At 41.6% G+C, this 23148-nt stretch overlaps 1 protein-coding gene across 4 annotated transcripts in view; it reads right to left on the bottom strand.

The window, feature by feature from the left end:
* The window catches only part of KDR (kinase insert domain receptor), a 40815-nt gene that overhangs the window by 4861 nt on the left and 12806 nt on the right, over positions 1-23148 (bottom strand). For 3 of the 4 annotated variants that reach the window (XM_059670994.1, XM_059670977.1, XM_059670985.1), the window contains exons 8-27: positions 22892-23006; positions 22637-22800; positions 21114-21270; positions 20067-20190; positions 19455-19563; positions 18477-18797; positions 16208-16354; positions 15739-15870; positions 13342-13448; positions 12785-12920; positions 12308-12412; positions 10817-10930; positions 10173-10261; positions 9419-9572; positions 7412-7509; positions 5046-5168; positions 4779-4890; positions 4431-4530; positions 3917-4022; positions 2703-2854 (exon numbers count right to left, since the gene is read on the bottom strand). In XM_059670994.1, coding sequence (XP_059526977.1) covers positions 2703-2854; positions 3917-4022; positions 4431-4530; positions 4779-4890; positions 5046-5168; positions 7412-7509; positions 9419-9572; positions 10173-10261; positions 10817-10930; positions 12308-12412; positions 12785-12920; positions 13342-13448; positions 15739-15870; positions 16208-16354; positions 18477-18797; positions 19455-19563; positions 20067-20190; positions 21114-21270; positions 22637-22800; positions 22892-23006 — 2665 coding nt within the window. The remainder of the gene's footprint in view (positions 1-2702; positions 2855-3916; positions 4023-4430; positions 4531-4778; positions 4891-5045; positions 5169-7411; positions 7510-9418; positions 9573-10172; positions 10262-10816; positions 10931-12307; positions 12413-12784; positions 12921-13341; positions 13449-15738; positions 15871-16207; positions 16355-18476; positions 18798-19454; positions 19564-20066; positions 20191-21113; positions 21271-22636; positions 22801-22891; positions 23007-23148) is intronic. The other variant, XM_059670969.1, reaches the window with a different exon arrangement.

Raw genomic sequence — 23148 nt, 5'->3', positions numbered from 1 at the left:
TGGGGTATAAGATAGACAAAAGATGGAAAAAAGACAGTTTTGCTTCAAGCTGTCTAAAATCAGAGCCAAATTCAGAAACCTCTAGCTAGCAGACTGTCCCAAGCATCAATCTTCAAGGAACATTTAGTCATCACCAGCAATTAACCAAAATGAAGAAGATGCTGTGTGCCAAAACCTTTCTCTGTGAGAGAACTGAAAAGAAATCTTTGATAAGCTGCTTGGAGTGGGACGTGAAACTACCAGGGGAAATGATGGAGCAACCGCAGATGGTCTCCAAACTGCCTTCAAAGAAAGATGAGTGCAATTAATATGTGTTTTCTTGCAAGAAGCATGCAAACTCGGGGCCAGAGCTGATCCGCAGGGGAAACGAGAGACAAAGCTAAGTCTAGCCACCGGTGGTCCTTCCTCCCCACCCTTCCCCCCGCACACCTCTCAGCCTCTCTCTAAATAAATGCTGAACACATATTTTAACCAGGCAGCAAATCATGAGGTTGGCTCCCACAATGATGCCTCTGTCCAGCTCTACTTATAATGCCATGGAATTGAAAAGTAGAGGAGGAAGCAAGTGAGAAAGACTCCTCAGCTTTTCTACTTGACTGGAAATTTGGGAGAGGAGGAAACAAGTCCGCTGAGAGGTACCCCCGCCTCGGCTCTCTCTCCCCAGGGAAGCAGAAGCACAAAATGAAGTGTGCCGTGTGCAGATGCCTCCATTCCGCCTTTCTTTGAACCCAAATGATTAAAATGTGACCGTGGAGTCTTATTTTTATAAAAGGAGAAGAGGTGGAGGTGGTTGGGAGGGCATGCAGACAAAAGATTCCAATTTCCATTTTATTTTTCAAATTATGGCTGGATAAAAGAGAAACTGAACTGGAAAGGCCAATTCAAAAATCACAGGCAGAAAATAGAAGCCAGGCCTGTGCTTGGAGTGTGATGTCACATTTGTCCACGCTTCTGGGGATAAATGTTAGCAGCCCTGTCTCAGATCCTGCACCGCGTTTGGCACTTCCATTACACAAACATGACTTCATCCACTCTCAGCACCATATGCAAAGCGCCCACGCCAGCCAAGATGCTGCCGACTTGGTCCTCATTCCACCTGGTCACAGAAAACCTAAGGAACAGACTTCAGGATCAAATGGCTTTCCGATCAACGAGAAGGCAATAGTGTTGCGGGAATAATTACCACACCAGAAGGCCAGCTGAACTTGAACTAGGACTTTTTTTTTTAAAACTCGGGAGTGGAACTGTAGGCGTTCATTCCATTGCTCGTTCTCTCTGACAGCCCCTCTTTGGTGAGGGAGAAAGCGGCACTGTGTTCGATATCAGAGAAACTGGATTCATCCTGGGGATGTGATTTTAAGCAGCTCACGTAAGAACTATAATTTATGGAGTGCTCCCTAAGTGCCAGTGTATTCCCTTGGAAATACGTTATATCGGTAATTCTCAAAACAATCATTTTCAAACACCAGGGATCTGGCCTCAGCCCCAGTGAAGATCTGCCCCAGGGCACACAGCTGCTAAGGGGCTGACCTGGGCGTCCACGCCACTTCTATCTGGATCTTGAATCACAATATTGTATTCCTCCAGGTAATCCCTCTAAGCCTCACATTCAAGATCTACATCAAAAAAAGGTACCAGTTTCTACCTTGCCTAACACTGAGAGTTATCACGTGTGTAAAATCAGAAAATAGAAGGAAAAGCTGTTTGAAAACTGCCAAGAGTCCTTGACAAAAAGGAATGGGCGGTTCACTTGTTGGCCTCCAACCCCTCTGAGCTTTCTTCTCTCTCAATAGAGTTTCCGCTGCCCAGTGCGATTCCATGGCACAAACTGTCCAGGTGCCTCCTCATCTTCTATGTGGCAACCTGGCCAAGGGCTTCAAGGCCTGTGTCCCTCCCTTAGCCACAGCACAGCACCAGGGCAGCTTGGGCCCATGCTGTCAGCGGGTCCAGATGCAGGAGGAAAACACCCAAAGTGGTGCGAGAAGAAACAAGGCAAAGGGAAGTAGTCCCGGGCTTAGTAAAGGGCAATTTTCATATCAGAATGTAGAAAACCATATCAATTTTTTCCTCATGCACAGGTGCTGGGAGACAGAAAAAAGAAAGCTGCCTTCGGAACCCCTTTACAAATCAGGGTGGGACTGCAGTGCACGTGTTTTAAATAAGCCCAGAAGTCTCATTATGCAAATAAAACCCTGAAAATCAGACTTGGGAGGGGTTTCTGAAGATGTGCTGTCCGGTCTAATTCAGGGCACATCCCCCTGGCACACTGCATCGTAGCCCCAGAGGCACAAGTGTGTTTTCATATAGGCACAGAACTCCTCCTTCCTGAGTCTTTCCTGAGCCATTTAATTCACATTAATAAAAGAGTACATGGGGATAATTTAAATACAGATGTCTTTGTAAAATTGGTCTCTCTTTCTGGAGATTAACAAACTGTGGCATTCCAGCTATTTGCAGCTGCAGGGCTTACAATTCTGAAAAGGAAGAGCTACAGCAGCAATGTGGGCTACAGATGGGCGGAAACACACCTACCCGGGCCCTCTTCAAGGAGCACTTCTCTTTCTATTAGCCTCAGGGCTACGGTTTAACGTGGAAGTGGGACGCAGCAGCTTTATGAAATGTCTTCCTTCCACCCCCTCCCCAAGGTGACCTTGAAGCACCCCCCTCTCCCAAAAACAGGGGAGGTTGGCCATATATAGTACCTGATTCCTGCTGTGTTGTCATAATGGAATTTGGGGTCACACGCTTCCTCTTCCTCCATACAGGAAACAGGTGAGGTGGGCAGAGAGAGTCCAGAATCCTCTTCCATGCTCAAAGTCTCTGATATCGGAAGGACAATGTAGTCTTTGCCATCCTGAAACAATAAACAGAGTGCTATTGTTATGGCTGCAGTCCTCCCAGGGCCTTTTCATGAAAAAAACAAAGGCCGAGGGAGCTTCTTGGTTATGGGGTCTGTTGCCTTCATGTCGGAAATGTAAACCTTTAAGACAACATTAAAAATGTCTTGTCAAAACAAAAGGGCACTTGAAAGGGATGTGCGCATGAAAGTATACGCAAGGAGCTCATGTCTAAGCAGATGGGTAAGGGGACACAGAGCGCTGTGGCCACAGTGAAGACCAAGCAGGCTGTGGGCACAGACGCAGCAACAGAACACGCAGGGCCCCGCAGAGCTGAGAAATCATTTGTTCACAAAGCCCTGCCCACACAGGCCAGGACCTTTAAAGGGCATGCTGTCCAATTTTAGCCTCTACATTCCAAGGCAATGGAAAAACTGACCTTGGTCTAGAGAAAAGCAATAAATGTGCAGGAAAACAGGTCTTCTAAAAGCGAAGGTTGCACAATTTAACATTATTTCATCAAAAAAAAAAAGAAATAAAGGGCAAGATGATACCTTTAAATGTTTGAAAGGGTCATGATAAAGACAGATTTGATCCACTGTCCCCCAGCTGTTCAAAAGAAAAGCAGGAGGAAATTGGCTTCCATTCATTGTAGTAAGAGGTGTTGACTGCAGATTAGCTTTCTAGTGGTAAAGGCTACAAGTCTAAAATCCTCCTATGGAAGTTATGGAGGCCTCGGACTTTTACTGGGGGAAAAATAAAGCTATGTGTGTTTGCCTGCAGAATGTATTAAAAATTCCTTGAAATTCCACCCATTGTTGATATTCTTTACATTAACTTTACAAATTTGTTGTTGTTGTTACTTTAGAAGAGCATCTGAAGGCTTAAAAAGATGCATTGGTAGGAATAAGAGTGGTCTGCTCCCAGGATATGAATTAGGACTAGAAGCTGAAAAGAATATAGCTTCTTATTCAGTGGCTGAGAATACAGCATGGTGGCCATGACAAGGTCTAGGCAGCAGAGAAGTCCTAGACACCAAAGTACTCTTTAAAGAAGTTTATTGGATGGAAGTCACAAACCTGCTGAGCATTAGCCTGTAACAGATTTCCCAAATGTTCCACCAGCTCTGAAAAAGTGGGTCTCTGATTGGGCTCTCCATGCCAGCAGTCAAGCATGGTCTGGTACCTAGAAAAGCAAAACACTGATGTTATTAACTGCCTCTTTCCTCCTGATCTGATGCTGAAAACAAGCACTTGAATAAGTAAACAGTTACAAAGAGTCTACCAGGAGCCAGGATGCTCAATAGGGATACAAAAGACACTTGGTGCTCCCCTACACTTGGAGCATCAGATGTGTACAGAAAGGAAAATTACAGATCAAGATATAATTTTTAAAAAAACTAATTGAATGGTATATATATCATGCTGTCATTTCAAGAAGAAGGGATAGCTTTGTGCTTGAGATTTTTAAGGCGGGACTACAAGAAAGAAGTAGGGCACAAACTGGGCCACGAAGAGGTACATATAATGTCTTCTAGGCAGGGAGATTTTGTGAAAAAAGAAAGAGAATCAAAGGATACTATTAAGGTCTTACATTTCTGGTGTGGTATAATCAGGGGCCCTCATTCTAGTGCCTTCTTTCAATCGCCTGCAAAATTCCTCATCAATCTTTACTCCAGGATATGGAGAAGCACCTAGAATAAGACAGGAATTGGGGTATTTGTTATTTGATTTTCTCTTATAGAAAGCCCCGAACCTGCTTCTTGAACATACTGATCACCTATATATTTTTTCATCCTTTTTTAAAGATTTTACAACACAAAGCTTGCGAGTAAGTTTCACCCAATAAAGGTTGAATATAAGACAGGGAAAGGTGATTGCGGGCCACTGATTTATCATTTTATTTGGAGTCTGGGTGGAGGGACCAGGAGAAGTGACTTACCTAAGGAAAATATTTCCCAGAGCAAGACACCAAAGGACCACACGTCACTCTGAATCGTGTACACTCTGTCAAAAATTGTTTCTGGGGCCATCCATTTCAAAGGGAGGCGTGCCTAAGCGGGTAGAAGACAAAGAATCAGATTCCAACTTAGCAAGTTTCTGAAAGGAAAAACACTTCCTTCCCTCCTGAACACAGGTCCTGAAGTTTGCAAAGAGGAGTTTGAATTCTGCAGATTAACAGGTCACTAGGTTCATCTTTGAAACTTACATCTCCTTTTCTGACATAATCAGGGTCTTTGTAAATATCCCGGGCCAAGCCAAAGTCACAGATTTTAACCACGTTCTTCTCCGACAAGAGGATATTCCGTGCCGCCAGGTCCCTGTGGATACACTGCAAAAAGAATCGTGTGTGCTTTAGATTTCAGCACAGCTGATCTTTTCTACATCTGTTGTGACCTCATGCTTAAAAAAAAAAACCAAAAAAAAAAAAACCCATCCACATCAGAAAACCAACTGATTAACAAGCACCAGGTTAATATCTTTTATCAACACTTCAGGGGAAAAGTCTGAGGTTCGTTGAGATGCACATCTGCTTATTCCATAAACAGCCCCAGATTTTGGAGTTAAATAATTAAGTTATAGTATGATGAGGGAGTCATAAATAGACTTCTCTTGGACACAATTAAGAATGTGTTTCTGGTCACATCCACACATCCCTTTTGCCCGGCTCCATATATGGTTGAAACATGTTATTCTAAGGGACGCCCCAGAATGGGGTTTATTTTGAATGAATGCACGGAAGCCAGAAACAAGGGGCTCTCACTGGTTGGGTGCCTTTGTTGGTTTCCCCATTCCATATGTAACTGAAGCTGCACTGGCGCTGATAAACAGTTCCCAGTGGGGCTCATCCTGTTTTCAAAGTGTAGGGTTATCATAAAGGCCCACAGAAGCAATGCCAGCTTCTCACTAGCCAGGTTGATTCTCGGGTGCACTGAAAAGGAAAACCAACCCTCCTCGGCTTTCCTTCTATTCTTTTCCGCTCCCGTTTCTCCCTTCTCTATATCCCCCCAACTTCATCTAACTTCCTACTACTGAGCGGCTTTAGCTCCACCTGGTCAATTTGTGAGAGAATCAGAGTCAAGGGGAACATTTTTAAGTGAATAAAAGGCATAGATGCGAATATGCGAATTCTTAGGCCAGTGCACAGGTGTTACTGGCCACCCTGCACCTCACACCTCACGTCAGTGTAGTTGTTCCCTCTGAATGAGGCATATTTAAAAGCACATCGTCTGGATGCCTGAGCAACAGGAGATTCCAAAAAACAGACAACCCTCCCTACTTTCTTTCCAACCTAAGAGCTTCCTTTTTCAGCCCAACAACCAATGATATTCAATGAATCACTGGGTAGATGCAAGGGAAGCTAAGGGACCTCCCTCCTCCCCATTCCCTGCCCAGTCCCTGAAAGGAGCCCTGACTAAATGGCAGGCTCTGGCCTTCAAAAAGGTAATTTTAAAAAATCAGAAGGGCAAAGGGCCTTCGTCTTTGGGAAAATCCTGTAAGATCCCACTCCTCTGCCTTCCCTGTGGGAGGGAAGACAAGAGCTCCCCGCAGACATAGCTGAGATCCTGAAGCTCCGAAAGCTGTCATGACCTTTACATTTCAGAAAAATAAGTGGATTAGGAAGTTTACTCTAATTTAGAAAAAACAAAAAGCAAGTAAACAAACCAAAAAACCCCAAAACTTCGTCTTTCTTCCCCCAGGAGGCTGCAGCAGCAAATGCATTTTGCCAACCAACAATTTTTCTTGACACTTAATTTGATTTTTTTTTTTTTAATGTCAAACCAGCCATTGTACCTTTTGCCAGAGAGGTGACTTCAGCCAACCTTGCTCCCTCCTTGGTGTTTACAACTTTTGGAATATTTGTAACTTGTCACGTCCCACCTCAGCCTTTGTTTGGCCTACTTTTCTAATTTTAGCTCTTTTAATCTCTCTCATCTGAAGCCTGTCCTTCCTGGTTTCTAATTATACCACTAACAAATACTTCTTGATGGATGGTGATGAATGTAAAATAAATTAAAAATAAACATATCTGCAAGGCTCAGTCCCTCACCTCTTCCAGGTCATTGCTCACGTGTCATATACTTATAAAGCCTTCCTTGGCCACTTTGTTTGAAATTGGCGTACACAAACATAGGAGCATGTGCACACAGTATGCCACTCCTGCACACTCCATAACCTTCTCTGCTTATTCTTCCCCACGGCACTTACTCCCATCAGACCTGCTATGTATTTTACCTGTTGATATTTAGTGTTTGCTCAACCCGGGAGAATGCAAACTCCATGAAGCTAGGAAGTTTTGCCTGCTTGCTCAGACAGTATCCTTAGTGCTTAGAAGACTGCTTGCCCTTTGGAGATGCTCAATAATCAGAGGCTCAAAAATCACATAAATTAATTTCGTGAAATCTCTATATCCCCTTAAAAAGCAGAAAAAGGGGCCTCTGCAATAGAGTCTCTTAATGATCCCAGGAGTAGTGAATGAATTACAGTCCCGAACAAACACCAAAGCCTGGCACTGGAGGTCTGATTTCCAAATCTATGAACTGAAGAGGCACTGTTTCCCCTTGAACACCTTACCTTCCGAGATGCCAAAAACTCCATGCCCTTAGCCACCTGGAAGCTGTAACAGATGAGGTGCTCCAAGGTCAGGAAGTTCTTGTACAGATCTTCAGAAACTGCCAGAAGGTGCAGGAGACAGAGATCAGTATTTCCACCAGAAGCTATTTGTTTATAAGTTTGTTAGAGTAATAATCTTCATTTTATAACTTGGGAGTTAAATTTCGGGAAATACAAGAAGAAAGGAAATGCCCCTATCTTCTGTAAATTTGCTGAACACCAGTATTATTACCCTTCATCATACCCCTTAGCAAAAACAGTTTTTCCATTTCAGCCAAATTGAACCAGCAAATCCAGGAGACAGAATAGAGGTGAAATTGGTGCAGATAACAGGGTGAAAGAGGACTTTTTCAAATGTACTGTTCTAAACTGTTGTTTTTTTCATGTACCCAGAGGGGTAAACAATAGTTTCATATCAAGAACTCTAAAAATAAAACAACAATATTCAGGGTCACTGAATCTTTTCTCTCCAGGCTTTGTCCTGGGACAAAGAACAAAGGTCAAATTATAATCTACAACGGATAACTAAAAATACCAGAAATATATTTACTTCTCTCACTTTCAATATGAGAAAGTGCTGTAAACACAATAAACCTGGCCTACAAGGATGCTTTCTTCCTTCAAGGATATGAATGAAAGATAATACGAACGTGAAGAGAAATGACAAATTTACGTAAATTGGTGGTATTTACATCCGTGCAACTGGTACAAATAAACACTAAGACATTAATGGGTGTTTCAACATCTCTTAACTTTCATCAGATAAGATAAGACATGGCTACTTTCCTGGAGACAATTACCAAAGTAAATGAAAAGTCAACTGTAATAACCTTGTAAGTATCAAAAGGGCTTCAAACCATTTTTTCAAATGACTTTTTACACTTAGACCCAGAGAACTCTCTGTGAATAATTAGTGAAAACCCTTCATTTTCCAAATGAAGAAATGGAGGGAAAATCCTACACTCCTTCTACTCCAACTTACTACCTCAATCCCTTGGGTTTCCAGCTCACTGGCTACCATGTTGTGAGAGAGAAGGATAGGGCAGAGATGGCTCCACTCAGGGTGGGTCCGGTTACGTGAGGTCTAGACAATCGTCCCATACTCTTCTAGACCACCTTCCAGCCTCACTGCCTCACAATGCCTGCCAGGCTACTAAGGGAAAGAAGTTGGATTTCAGTACTACCCATGGCCTCAGGTCAAGGGAAATAGTGAGTGTCTCCCACTATTTCATGATTAGATTACTTAGAGCTCATGCCTCAAGAGGAGGCAGATGTTGGGAAGCCCTATCTCTATATCCATGGAGCTCCCTCTGCTCCTTCTGAGGGAAGCAGATATATGGTGTATGCTGGAGTCAGAAGAAATCCTGGAAGTTTGTCTGGGAACACAGCACCACTCAAAAAGAGCCCTACGTTATCCTAGGAAGCATAACTGGGTGAAGAAAGGTGTATTTACCAAGACTCCTCTGAGGAAGTGTGGATGAAAGGAAGCATTGACAAGCCAGGTAGGGTGGTGTAGAAACAACAGATGGCCCCTACACTGCCTAGGAGAAGGTTGGGTATAACTACCTGAACTTCCACTGTGCTGGTGACGTAATCAGTGTGGGGCTGAACTGCTTTGGGCAACAGGGAGGCTCATCAGCCACCAGAGAGCCTCCTTGGCCCTTCTAGAACACAGCTCTGAGTCTCTCCTGCCAATATTTTAAGAGCACTGGTTTGACAGTTACCCACAGCTCAGTTCTCCTGGGGTTTGAGATTTCTCAGGCTAGCCAGGCTTTGTTTTACAGCCTAACCTGCTGCTTATTTAGACTTCCACACTTCACCTTTCCGAGACTAAATGGAGCCAGTCTAGAAATTCAAATACTGGGTAGTGTTGGACTTTTCCCTTGGCAAAATCTCTCGTTACACCCTGTCACCTTGTCTGTTCCTACAAGAGCATGAGTGAAGTGTGGAGAAAGCAATGGCGGGTACCTTCCTCCTCCTCCACATCACTGAGGGATTTCTCCTCGACAAATCCAGAGCTGGCTGAGCTCTGGCTGCTGGTGATACTGTCCAAGCGGCGTTTAGGGTCCATGGTTATTTCCCCAACGTATTCTTTTCCTGGACGGAATCGTGTCCCCTTGGTCTGTAAAAATAAAAAAAAAACACCAAAAAAACACGTGAACAAACTCCTTGACTACAAAATGGATCTCCAAAATGTAGTAAGCTTTGGAAACAATTGTAACTATTAAAAAGCAGACCAGAATGACATCAATGTCAAGATTATGAAAATTTTAGACAAGTGTTCTACATAATAGATTTTCTTCCACAAAGTCTAGCTCCTTTTTTTTTTTTTTTTAGCTCACAGAGCTAAATGCCTTATTTCAAGTTTCACTCAGACACACTTCTAATATTAGATTGCTCTTTACAGAGCGATTTCCACTCACCAGGGTCAAATAGGGGAGAGAGAGACTAATCCAGAGCTGTCCCTATCCATAACTACGCCCACCTTCCCCCTTCCTCAGGCCCCATCTATAATGGGTCAGTAGATTAAAGTCACAAAAATAAAACATGAGAAGATTACAGGCCCCAGAAGGTGAAAGAGGAGGTTACAACACGCAAGAGGTAATTCAAGAAGATTCTTCACAAGTTTTTCACAGAATTTTAACAAAAAATTGAATCTGTACCGCTCTGAATTGCCCTCCATTTTACAATGTAGCCAGAGTTGAGTTAGGAAATGACATACCTTGTAGGGGACAAATTCATTTCTCTTGCTCCTTAAGTAAGTTGATAGGTTCCCAAACTTGCAGAATTCCACAATCACCATAAGTGGGCCTGTGGACAGCACAGAATGTCAAGAAAGGAAAATATTTCTCATGAAGTGTTTAATATATTTTTGAATCAGAAAATACCAGAGAAATGCTACAACCTTTCACTGGGGATAGGATGATAGGAATCAGCTGGTCATAATCCCCTTATATTGTAGCTTTGCTTTTTCCAAAAGGCAATTCCACAAGATAGACTAAAATAAAAAATAAAAACCCACCCGCTTGCTTTTCTATACAATCACCTAAGATGCCTCCATTTTAGGAGAAACTACTGTTAAGGTCCTTTGTTTTTAATTCTGGGGGGAAGTTTATTTTTCTTATCTGAACACCTATTGCACAAGTGGCAAATTGCATTATAGTGATGTGACATTTTTTAATTCATAGGAAGATCCAGAATTATTTATAGTGCCCACTTAACCTCCATGAAATATATTTATATGTATCTGAAAATCTCGCAAAGTATCCTAAATTAAGGAAATCAAGGCCACAAGAGTTTCCCTCAAAGACCAGCAGAGATGAATATGCCCAAATCGGGCAACCAGAACCATCCACAGAGACTCACCTCCTGGCTTGGTACAGGCGCCTAGAAGATTGACCACATTGAGATGATGGCCAATATGAATGAGGATCTTGAGTTCAGACATGAGGGCTCGGTGTTCACTGTGTGTTGCTCCCTCTACAAATACAGGGGGAAGAGGGAAATCAGGAGTGTGGCCACTGCCTTGGGAAGACTGATGAAGCTCTGCCACTTTCCCTCCCGCGATGATACAACTGTAGCCCTATTTGCAAACTAGTGCATTCCCCTGGAAGTCAAGTATAAATTACATTTTCTAATTCCAAATCAAAATCTTCCTTTACGTGCACTCAGAATGTTTGATATTTAAAGGAACCCACTGTGGACTCTTTTGCAAAGTGGAAAATACATCTGCAAATGGAATTGTGCCCAGATTTTATTCTTTTGTAAAATTGGATTTTCATTTACCAGGTTTACTATGCTTCTTGGGGCCTGATTATTTCGTGCTTCCTCGTAAGGAAGCAATACCATGGATTAAATATCCTCATGTGTTCGGGGCCATGCTGAAGTTCCCGCCAATCTTTGCTGAGCAGGAAACTTAACAAGGGCCAGCTGGCAAGGCCAGTTGGCACACGAAGCTGATGAGGCTAAGACTGTAAGTTTGATCCAGCACCAACCGGTACACTTCCCTGTAATTCACAGACATGGTCCATACCTCAGGTCCTGATAAGCCACCTCAAAATTACATATCCCTTTGGCCACGAGAGAGAACAGGCAAAAGGAGAGAGATGGCTTTGAAATGCCATCAAGACCTATTGACAGAGGGTAGGTAGCATCATCTCCATCAATGAAAGCACATCACAACTGGAGCAAAGGGTTTTGCATGCATCACCTCCCCAAATTAAAATAGCAAGACCAGACTTCCATTACTATTAGGATTAACAATTATTCACAAAGTTGTTAAATTTTTAAATATCACCCATAATCCTTTTATCCTAGCACACCATCCTTATTTTTTATATTATCTTTTATATGTGAAATATTTAACATATTATAATTCTAGGGAGCATGCTGGTTTTGTACTCTACTATAGAATTTTTATTTATTATATCAAATTTATTTTCATGTTCTGATGGTCTATAATTATTTTACTAAAGCACCATAATAAAGTAAGAAACAATTTTTATGTAACCAAGGTGTTTCCCAATGCTCCCCCCACCCCCCACCCCCCCACCCCCAGCCAGGTCATTCACTCATTACAGTTGTGCAAGCTGTGTCTTGCACAAGGACTCCCAGGCAAGGTAGGGAGGGGTTGTTGCTGAAACTCATCCCTAACTTTGCCTCCCTGGCCATGTACCCTGGCATGAAGCTATAAAAGGAGAACTTTATTTCCAATTTTCACAAAGGTATATAAGTTGACTGCATGCTTGGCTAGTGGGTCCACCTAACCACAGAGTCACTGATACAAGCCTTTCCATCATGTGTAAAGACCAGAAGAAACAGATAGAGGGTTTCATCACCATATAATTTTGCTTTTACCTTTCAACATTTTGACGGCCACTGTCTTGCAAGTTGCTGTCTTGTCGATTCCAAAGGCATCTGCTTCAATCACTTGGCCAAAGGCACCACGTCCAAGAGGCTTACCTACAGTCAACAGTGACAGCAACAATAAAACAGATCTGGGCTATTACACCACTCAAGTGATATGCAGAGATTCCAACTAGGTACAGTGACCATACATTCCAGTTTAACATGAACAGTCCAGTTTACTCCTTGTCCTGCTTAATTATTCAGTATTTACCCCCTTCACTCTCTAAATGTCCTGCTTTAGATGATTATAAGGGAGGGACCCTACTTCTAAGTGACTAAAAGGGTAATTATTCAAATTCAAGCAATGAAATGAATATTTCTGAATTAGAATCCAACATTTGCAAAGACTAGATTTGTCACCATCCTAAAGAAAGATGAGATGGCTTAATAAATCCAGTATTAAATTAATATAACTTGAAAGCATACCTAGTTTCAGCCGGTCTCTGGGGAATTCCCATTTGCTGGCATCATAAGGCAGGCGTTCACAGTGTTCATCCAAGGGGAGTTCATCTGGATCCATGACGATGGACAAATAGCCTGTCTTCAGTTCCCCTCCATTGGCCTGGAAATCATTACTCCTTTAAGTCACACACACTCTGTTTGGCTGTTGTTTAGTGTGCTTGTTATTGTTTTGATAGAAGCCCCATTCCTGATGTCTAGTTTTTAAATAACACTCATGGAGTTTGAGAGTAGTCCTATTATAATCCTGTTTCCAGTGTCCCCTCAACTCCCAAATAAGCTCAGAATTAAGTTATTAAATTTTAATTACACTAGACAGTCCAAGCCCTTTTCTCCTCTAGTGGTTTCTATCAATTAAAGCCCAGTGGTTCAGCCAAAAGAAAGAGGGCAAGATATTATTGTATTGAAATAAACTGTGCCCATTAGCCAAAGCAATGGGAAGAAGCAACTCGGAGAGCCCTAGTCAGCTTTCATTAATCATGAAAACCAACATGCATGGGATGGAAGAGAAACTATTTTGTTACCCGCTTAACAGTCCGTAGAACAATGACAAGAAGTAGCCAGAAGAACATGGCAATCACAGCAGTGCCTACTAGAATAATGACTTCCAAATTGGTCTTTTCCTGGGCACCTGGAAAGACATAATTGAATGAGCATCAACAGTTGGAAACTCATATATTTTGATATAAGATGACAAAGCTCAACACTAAAGCAAGATCTCAAGCTTACCAACATGGAAAAATCCTGAATAAAAAGTCACACATCTCTAACTTGGACGGAGTTTATCCTATTATTAATGGATAATTTAAAGTTTGTTAAACTTTGCTCATGAAAACTTCCAACAATAAAATTCTAAAGTAATTAAGGGTAGAAATAGCAATGTCTTCAAAGACAGCCATAGAAAGTGTTTGAAAGAAGAGAAGACTTTGATGGAAAAAAAAAAGATCATGTTCTATAGAGAAGAAAAGTGCTTCTAATGGAGGAAAGTAAATGTCTGGTTTTACTCTGATAATCTATGTTTTGATCTGTATAGTTTTGAGGGCTAACAACGAACAAACAAAACAGAAACAAACCCATAGAGAACATTTTGATGTTTGCCAGATGGGAGGAGGTTGGTGAAAATGGGTAAAAAGGGAGAAAAGATTAAGACATACAAATTGTCAGTTATAAAAGCAGTCACAGGATGTAAAGAACAGCTTAGGGAATATAGTCAATAACGTTGTAATAACAAGGAATGGTGTCACTTTATAAGTTATATCAATGTCTAATCACTGTGCTCTACATCTGAAACTAATACAATATTGTATGTAAACTGTAACTAAAAAATTAAAAAAAAATAGATATTTAAAGAAAGCTCTCAGGAAAGGAAGGAGAAGAGAAAAAACTAACGGTGGACAAGGAAAGCTGCAGAAGCCCATCGCTCCCGAGGACAGCTCTGAGTGGGAGAAATTGAGCCCAGAGGATGCTTTCTGCTAAGAGTGATTAGCAAAGAGGTGATAAGGAAGCAATTATCACTTCAAGCCCCAGTGGATGAGGGCAGCTGGCATCAAACCCGCCACAAGCTGTGAGTGGCCCAGGCAGCCTCAAGAAGGCAGAAAGACAAGTAATTAATTAGTTAGCAAAGTAAGAGTTACCAGTTGAGAGGTGAGCACCAAGGATGCTTGGGAGTAGATTATGTTTCCCTGGTGGATGTCCTCAAGTAATTCTCTATTTAAACTTAGAGATTTAAAAGCTCATTTATACATGGTAAAAAGTTCAAAGATTCAATTGTCAATATAAGTTTGTGTATTAATATTCCCATAATAACATTTGGGAATTTAGCGGGAAAATTAAATGTTTATCTCTTCCTTTCTTAGTATTTTCCTTGGGTGAGAAGTAAATCTAATCCCTGTGCCAATGTTACCTACTTAGCTATTGGTAACCAACCACAAACAGCAACCGAGGTGAGGCAGAGCAAAGGATAGAAATGGACGTCTCCATTAGAATTTCCCCCAAACATGAAGCACTCAGAAGGTGACAAAACCACCATGTCACTTGAAATCTCTATTTCACGCACTTGAAATCTTTACTTGCAAGTGCAATTTATGAAACGGTATTAAGCCTAGAGATTTGAAAACAAGTCAAGGTACTGAGATGCAATACTTGGCAACAGAGATTTGATAGATTAAAGGGACTATAATTTGGACTTTGAGAGACAAGGTAGGATGAGTTCATAAAAATCCATCAGTTCCTCCACCTGTCACCACCCTTTTTTCTCCCCCTTGCATACCATTCCTTCACCCGCATAATATGCTTTCATTGTCCCTCTGATGGTTATTAACAAAAAAAAGAGGAATACACTCCTGAAGATAAAATAGTCTGCACAAATTACCTTTCCCATCTGAGAAAATGCCAGATTTCACATCATTCCTGCATACACAGACAAGTTTCCTTTCAAGTTCAGATAAGAACCCCAAATGTTTCATTTCAGAAAAGCAATGGTCTATTGTTCACAAATGAATCTTAATTGCTTTTAGTCCAATGAAAACTATGAACATATTTGTGACTATTTGGATAGCATTTATTTTCATGACTAGGCAGTAATTCTAATGATTTTCTCAATAAATATAGAAGTATAATTTCATAACAGTTTCACTGAGCCATTCAAATAAAAAAAGAATCAGGGAAAGGTGGATATTCTACCTGCCTGGCTAAGAATTTTTCCACCGTGAGAATTGAAGGGACAGAAATGTGATACAAACAAAATGAAAATAACAGTAATTATGTTGCCTGATTAAAATAATAAATACTTATAATAGAAAATTTACAGAGTACAAAGAATATTTAAAAATCAACTATAATCTTCCCGCCCAAAGTGTATGAGTATAAGACATAAACTAATTTTTTAAAACCATCTGATGTGTCTATGAAGTTCCACTGACCTTCTATTATGAAAAATGCCTCCACTTTTGCACATCCAAGAATATTGCATGCCTGGCAGGTGTAGAAGCCTTCATCCTCCTTCCTCACCCTTCGGATAGTTAGGTTCCGGTTCCCATCTTTCAGTACGATCCCTAAGAGAAGAAGAAAAGTATGGCTTTTATTTATGATGTGGTCTAGTGGAGTTTTTCAGGAAAAAAATTTAAAATATAAATGCTGCCCTTTATCTTGGCTATTATCTAACTCCAAAGAGTCCACAGCATCAACTGCTGACTCATCACACCTGGCTTCCAGAAGAATTCAAGAAGGCTCTGAATACTGTGATTCCGAGTCTATGAAATGAGCCAGACCATGGACACTTAGATTGTTGTCTTTTTCTACCTCAAACAAATTATTAAACATAGTATGGATTTTGGACAATATCTCCAGGAAAATTCTGCAGCCAAGGAGAGATAGACATGTTCTATTCACCTGAGTCTTCCACGAGCGTCTCATTATCTTTAAACCAGGAAACCTGTGGAGGGGGATTCCCAGACACTGGGCAGGAAACTTCGATGGTTTCACCAATACTTGTCGTCTGATTCTCCAGGTTTGCTGTCATCATGGGTGCCATGCGCTCTTTGCACACAGAGAGAAAATAGAACATTTAGGTACAACTTTTGAAATGGTTTGAGTATCAGTAAACTGTGTTACCATTTAAACTTAGTAAACAATACACTGTTGATTTACTAAGCTGAAAACACACAGAGGGTGATACCAATACCATTGGTCACTGAGTAAAGTGAAATGAATCAATAAATCAGGACTGTTCAGACAGGTTACTGCATCTCTTTGAACATTCATATTAGTGATTCAAGCTGGTAATCACTTCACAGGATAAAGGTTGTTGCCTTTGTGGATTTTTCCTCTGATCAGACATGGTTTCCCTCCCAGAAAAGTAGCTGGTGACACCCTAAAATTCTGCCATGCTTCTTTCGGAAATTGCAAAGCTTCAGTATAATGCAACAAACAAAGAGTGCCTTGTATTTATTTGGTACAAACTCATTTATACCATTTCTGTTGTTTACTCTCAGCCCTATGATGGGCAGGATAGGAGTATTAGCTATATTTTACAGCTGAAATAACTGTGATTCAGGGGGTTAAACAACTTGCCCAAGTCTTTATAACTCAGTAAAAAGGTGAACTAATAGAATCTGGTGCACCTAATAGTCTGGTCCATTGCTATTCCCACTAAAACACAAACAAAACACCAATACCGTAAGGAAAGTCAAAGATTCAAAGAAAAGTAAGCCCATGGGTATTTGTTTGCATATACAGAAAAACTTCAGATTTACCCTTTTCCTATAAATCACCAAAGCGCTATGGAAATATCTTATTCAAACCAATTAAATATCGGAAGGAATCTCACTGAAAGAATCTATTTCAAGATTTAGCAAAATGAGATTACCTCAACAGTGAACTACACTGGGGTTTAAGCCAATTTCCTGACCTCTAGTCAGTTTCTAAGAATACGTTTCGGGAAACAAGGTGGGAGTCCTTAGGGAAGCAAACCAGCTCATTGTGAGCACCATTTCCTGGGCGTGGCAAGGCCAGGAACCCCTTTCCCATCTCTTTCTAAATTCTTCCAATAGCTTAAAACCAGACCAGTTACCAAGGTGAACAGAAAATATGGTGTGTTATGTGTTTTGAAGAGCCCTGGGATGATTTCACCTAAAAAACATCTCTTTTTTTGACACCTAAGACTTAACACTAGCAAAACACCTCCTAATGTTGGTCTAAAGATACCTCTTAAAATATGCCAAGGCCTCTGAGATATTATTCCTCTAAAACATTGGTATAGATTAGTTTATGTGGAAAGTTGTTGCTCTTTCTAACAATTAAAAAATACACACAACAAACACCAGAACACATGCATCTTAGAATCTGGGAAGGGACACTAAAGAGAGGAGAAAATGGAGGGAGATGACATGAAGAGAAACTCGCCAAATTTGCCTGATCTCCGCAGAGACAGAGCCATGGCTGCACAGAATTTGTGCAAGGCCTAAGGATAGATGAGATTTAGAGAGGAACTTCATGGAGAATTCACAAAGCTATCTGCTCACCAAAATTATTATCTCAGGGACCTTGAACTACTCAGGACCACATGGATGACACAGAGGTATAGGCATTGAGTGCAGCACCACTCTCACAGGCTCTCACAGATCCTAAAAGACCCCACCATTGCACTGTTCATGTAGCAGGTACCTTGCTGAGAACCTAGCATGTGCCACAATGTTCAATGCAGCATAGCAAGAAGTAAAACAGAAAACAATTCCTGTCCTCACAGACACAGAGCCCTCACTGTATATGGCTGCCGGGTGGTTGGTTGTGTTCTCATCCTGTCCACCTGTTCACCACTGTGACCTTCTGGCATCCTCCTAGCTCATACTAGAAATTTCATAAATCTTACATAAATGAGTGCCCAAGAATATGGCAGAAGTTTCCCTGGGTCAGGCTAATCCCTAGCAGATACTAGTGAGATATTGCACCTTTAGGGTTGGAAAGAACCAAGATATTTTCTCCTCTTAACCCATCACTTCACCATTATTTGTCTTTTTGCCTCAAGGACTCAGTAAATAAGATAAATATGCACCAGTTGACTTTATAAGTTCCTAGAGGGCAGGAGTCTTCACTCAGCTTCTCAAATCACTACATTTAAGGCATTTCAACAGCCTCCAGAAGATCAGAGTTGCCTCCTTACCTAGGACTGTGAGCTGCCTGACCACGCAATGCCGTTTCTTGGTCTTCCTGTCCTGAGCAAAGCAGACGTAGTCTCCTTGGTCCTGCAAGGATGCATTCTGGAACTCCATGATCAAAATGTCACTTGTGCCATTAGAAAACATGGTGGCATTCATTTTCCAAAGGGCATCCAAGTTCTTGCAAATAGGTGTGGGCAGAGCCTGGGGGCCAAGTTTGTACCATGTCAGGTTCTCAAATGTAGTTCTGTCTGCGCTGCACCACAAAGACACGTTCTCCTGCTCGGTTGGCTGGGTATCAGGCTTCAGAGTGATTACAGGGCCCTCTGAAATGTAAAACCCGTGGTTAGAAGATGATGATTCAATTGGGGAGGCCCCCTATGATCTTCCTGTTGCCTTCAGACCTGCTGTACAGCACCAAGATAAGTGAAGCTCTAGCAATCCCACACAACGTAATACAAGGAGACTAGCCAAAATGGACAAGTCAGGTCCAAAATAATATTATTTTACAAAAATAGGTTATTTGGAAATGTAAATACAATTTTACGAATATTTATCAAATATCAGCTACAGCTTGGCCATAAAACTCAGATGAACAGACAAAATCAGCAGCATTTAGAGGCCACTGTTCCTATGTCATTACAATTGCCTCCAGAAAACCCAACCTTGTCAACATGCCAGCAGCAAGCCCACGAGTATTGGTTGAACCCCAACAAGCCGAGCACTGTGCTGGACTCTGATGACGGAGACATAAATATGATGCAGGGCCTGTGATTATAAGCCTGTGTGAAACCATGATCTCTCCAGTGACGTTGGACGTACCTGAGCAATTTCAATTTATAAACCAGAGCATCAGTTACCAGTCCAAGTCCTCTTCCTAAACGCCATGCTACTCCCAGGAATAGCAAGGGCTACAGAGTCTCAGACAGCTTAGCACCCACCTGGCGGGAGATCCAGCCCACCCCTTGGAGAGCAGCACTTACTGGTCACGTGAAAGGAGATGACCCTCTCTCCTCTCCCGGCTTTGTTGACCGCTTCACATTTGTACAAAGCTGACACATTTGCCGACTGGATGACAAGGGTACTTACAGTCTGTGAGAAAAACAAATCCCAGGCCGTAAACAATGGAGGCTCTGTTTATGCACATGCATTCAGACTAAAAAATTAAGCCACCCCATAACCACTGTGACCTGCCTACTGCATTCATTCTACTACACTGGCCACTCACAAATGCATGCAAGTATATTATGCTGGCTTAGCTCACACAGTGCACAAAATGGGCTTGGGGAACCTTGTGCTTTAATATAACATATTTTCTCATTTTCATACTTGTAAAACCAGAATCACCTTATAACAGATGCTTAGATGTAATGGCATTTGTGTCTTATTTTACTCTAAGCTATTAATAAGTCAGTGGTGCTTCTAAAAGTCAATGGTGTTTCCAAGCTGACTTAATATGCTAGTGTTTTATCATCCGATTTATTTGATTATCATTCTCCAATATTCCTCACATATTATTATACCCTGCTTCCATGCCAGCCTTCCATAAAAAAAAGAGAGAGACATATTTGCAAATTAAAGAACTTCAAACTCACTTTGTTTTTTCCTTCAATTTGGGCAAACTGATTTTTGTTTACTTCAATTTTGTTTCCTCCCTGGAAGTCCTCCACATTTCTCCACTTTTTACAGGTGTATGGATTTGTCATTAAGACAGCTTGACTGTAAGAGAGATAACAGATCATATAATGATTACATTTTTCTTTAATGCACGTCAATAGTAAGGAAAGGAGTCAGACTTGGGTTATTATGTTCTTAGAAATAACTTTCAATGTACCCTGCCTGGTTACAAGACTTGATGCCAATTAAAAATAGGCCTCAGCAACCAGGGAAGAGGTTCCAGGTAAATCCATTCAGGATACAGGAGGGAAGCAGCTATTCTGGGAACAAACCTCCATTCATAAATTGGATCGACAAGACAATTCAAGTTAATTTAGTTCAAAGGAAACTAAGAAACCATTGGACTTCTTAGAGTAATCTCTGTGGGACTGTGGCCTTTGTGTAGGAAATGGTCAGCATCTGAGGCAGAATCTAGTAGTGGCCATCTCAAAAACAACAACAGGAAGTGAACTGCTTAGGGTGGTGTAGGTGGCTGTTGTGGTAGGGGTTTTTTGTGTGTGTGGCTTTTTTTTCCTAAGGATGTCTGGACTTGTGTTAGAACCTGATAAGCTGGGCCCGAGCCTCTGAGGCTGGCTGCAGCGAGGTCTAATGCTCCCTGACTCCAGCAGCACTTCCTGGAGATGAACCTTCTCCCGGATAAGGAGAGAAGTGGTATTCACCAGTTAATTGGAATAAGGAGAAAAACCAAAGACTGGCAATTAGCAAAGTGAGCCAAGAGCCTGCATTTGGAGAGGTATACATCAGGGCTGACCTATGGAGAAAAAGCTAGCTAATGTCAAGGCAGGATACCCCACAGAAAGACTGCTAAAACCCAAGACCGAGAAAGATGGATGGAGATTAAGAGCACCACCTGAGGGCCAGCTTTCTTATTAGAGACAGCCTTCTCGGCTTAGGCTGGAGTCATGGCGGAGCTGGGCTATAAGAAATGCCAAGGGCAGGAAGAAAGAGGGCGTGGCTCTGCTCACCTGGGGTTGTAGGTGCACTCCTCCTCCAGCTGCCAATACCAGAGGATGTGACTCAGGGGAGGAACTGCATAGACCGTGCATGTCAACGTTTGGGTGGTGCCATATTTGTAAGAGTCCACAGGAGAGAGCAAAGATTTCTCACCAATCTGGGGTGGGACTAGAGATAAGAAAAACCACTTTTGAATTGTCAATTGGCGTTACGGTATGAAAAGTTGACGCTTTCGGCAATAAAAGCCTACATTTTTCAAAGCAGATGATTTTGCCCCCATTTCGTTTTTCAAAGAATATCTAGACTTGGACATAGGAGACATGACTTCTTGTGATAGTACTAGTACTACTCCTGCTACCACTAATAACAATAACACTTCTTTTTTATATTGATTTTATATAATAGGGTAAATGCTAGAGCAAGTCATATGTTAAGCGAGTTCATGAATTAATGAGATGGGATTATCCGCTGTCCATTTTTATATCTTTTTTTTCTTATTCATTTCCTTCTCCCTTACTTATCAGCTTTCCAACTTCTCTCCACGCCTCAATCTCCTACTCCCAAGTGGCTTCTAAGGGACTTTCTCGAAACTGTTACCTCCCTGAAGCTGATGTCCCCGCAAAGAAATAGAGCCAACCTCAACAGACACCTAGGGAGGTGTCAGGATATATGGGGAAGCACCTTAATGTCATAGGAGAAGATCCTGAAGTGTTACTATGCCTGCCAAAGAATTACAACAGAGAAGCATTTCCCATAGATGGTGTTTGGAGCAAGGTATTAATGGATTTACTGGGGAGGGATGCTTTGGTCAAATACGTTTGTTAAACCTTGAAAATTCTAAGTCTCTCCCCTTGGAGAATGGCAATATATTTGCATATTAAAAGCCCTGAGAAGTCTTGCAATAAAGTTTTATATCAACTTAGCATCTCCCACACTTACTTGACCATGACACCCCTTTTCCCCCTGACACAGAACATTTATTTACATATTTCAGTTTGAAAAAAATAAAGTTCAAATCATCCTTAAAGAAAACACTCTATAGTTTCCCTTTATAGCCTCAGAGTCAGATCCTCGACTCCTGTTTTAAAAAAATTTTGAAAAGCTTCCACCAGCCAACAGTGTTTTCCTCCCTGAGCATGACTGGCACATCAACTTCAGTGTCAACCTGAAAGCTTCCCACAGAATTCAAGAAGAGTCTTACATGTTGGCAATGCCAGGTGCACAAGTCCATGAGACGGGTGCAAAAGTGGTGCAGCTTAGGTTTGTCAACTGTCTCCGCAGGCATTCTCAGCATTTAGCCATTGAGGATAGCATCTACTTTAACCTTGCATTTGACCACCAAGCAGTTCATTCGCAAACATGTCCAGAGCACACTCTCCTCTACCTCATTTCAATGCCACGGCTCTGGACTATTTTTATACATAGGAGCCCACTCAGGATGTGAGTGAAGCAGCAGGTGACAAAGGAATAGGAAAACATAACCATACACTTCATAATAAATTCTGGGCAGAAAAGGAAAACTGGATGGACTCACCATTCACAACCAGAGATACCATGTGGCTCTGCTTCTCCTTTGAAATGGGATTGGTAAGGATAACAGTATAATTTCCTGTATCCTTTTCACTCACTTCCATAATCGTCAATACATGCCCCACTTTGATTGTGTGATTGGACTCAATGGGTCTTCCATTTTTATACCTATGTGGGAGAGGGGGGGGAAACAGGAATTATACAATCTCGGATCGACTTTCATGTGGAGCAATGCTTTGCGTTTATTTTTGAGAGTTACCATTTTATTTCTGGCGGAGGGTAACCAAGGTACTTCACAGGGATTCGGACCCGGTCTCCCACCGTGACTTCCACCAGAGACTCCATGCCACTACTAAAAGCGACAAAAGGTTTTTCTGAAAGAAAAAAAAAAAGAGGATTATTCTCATAAATGTCAACTTATTGTAAGAGGTCGTTGGGTTTATTATTTCATTTCAAGTGAAGAGTCAAAGGCCTTGGGGGTCTAAGTTCAGAGACTGCCCATACTATCCTGCTGGA

The sequence above is a fragment of the Myotis daubentonii genome, chromosome 1 (genome assembly GCF_963259705.1).
Source record: "Myotis daubentonii chromosome 1, mMyoDau2.1, whole genome shotgun sequence".
Classification (NCBI taxonomy): Eukaryota; Metazoa; Chordata; class Mammalia; order Chiroptera; family Vespertilionidae; genus Myotis; species Myotis daubentonii.
This window is presented reverse-complemented; position numbering and strand designations above follow the sequence as displayed.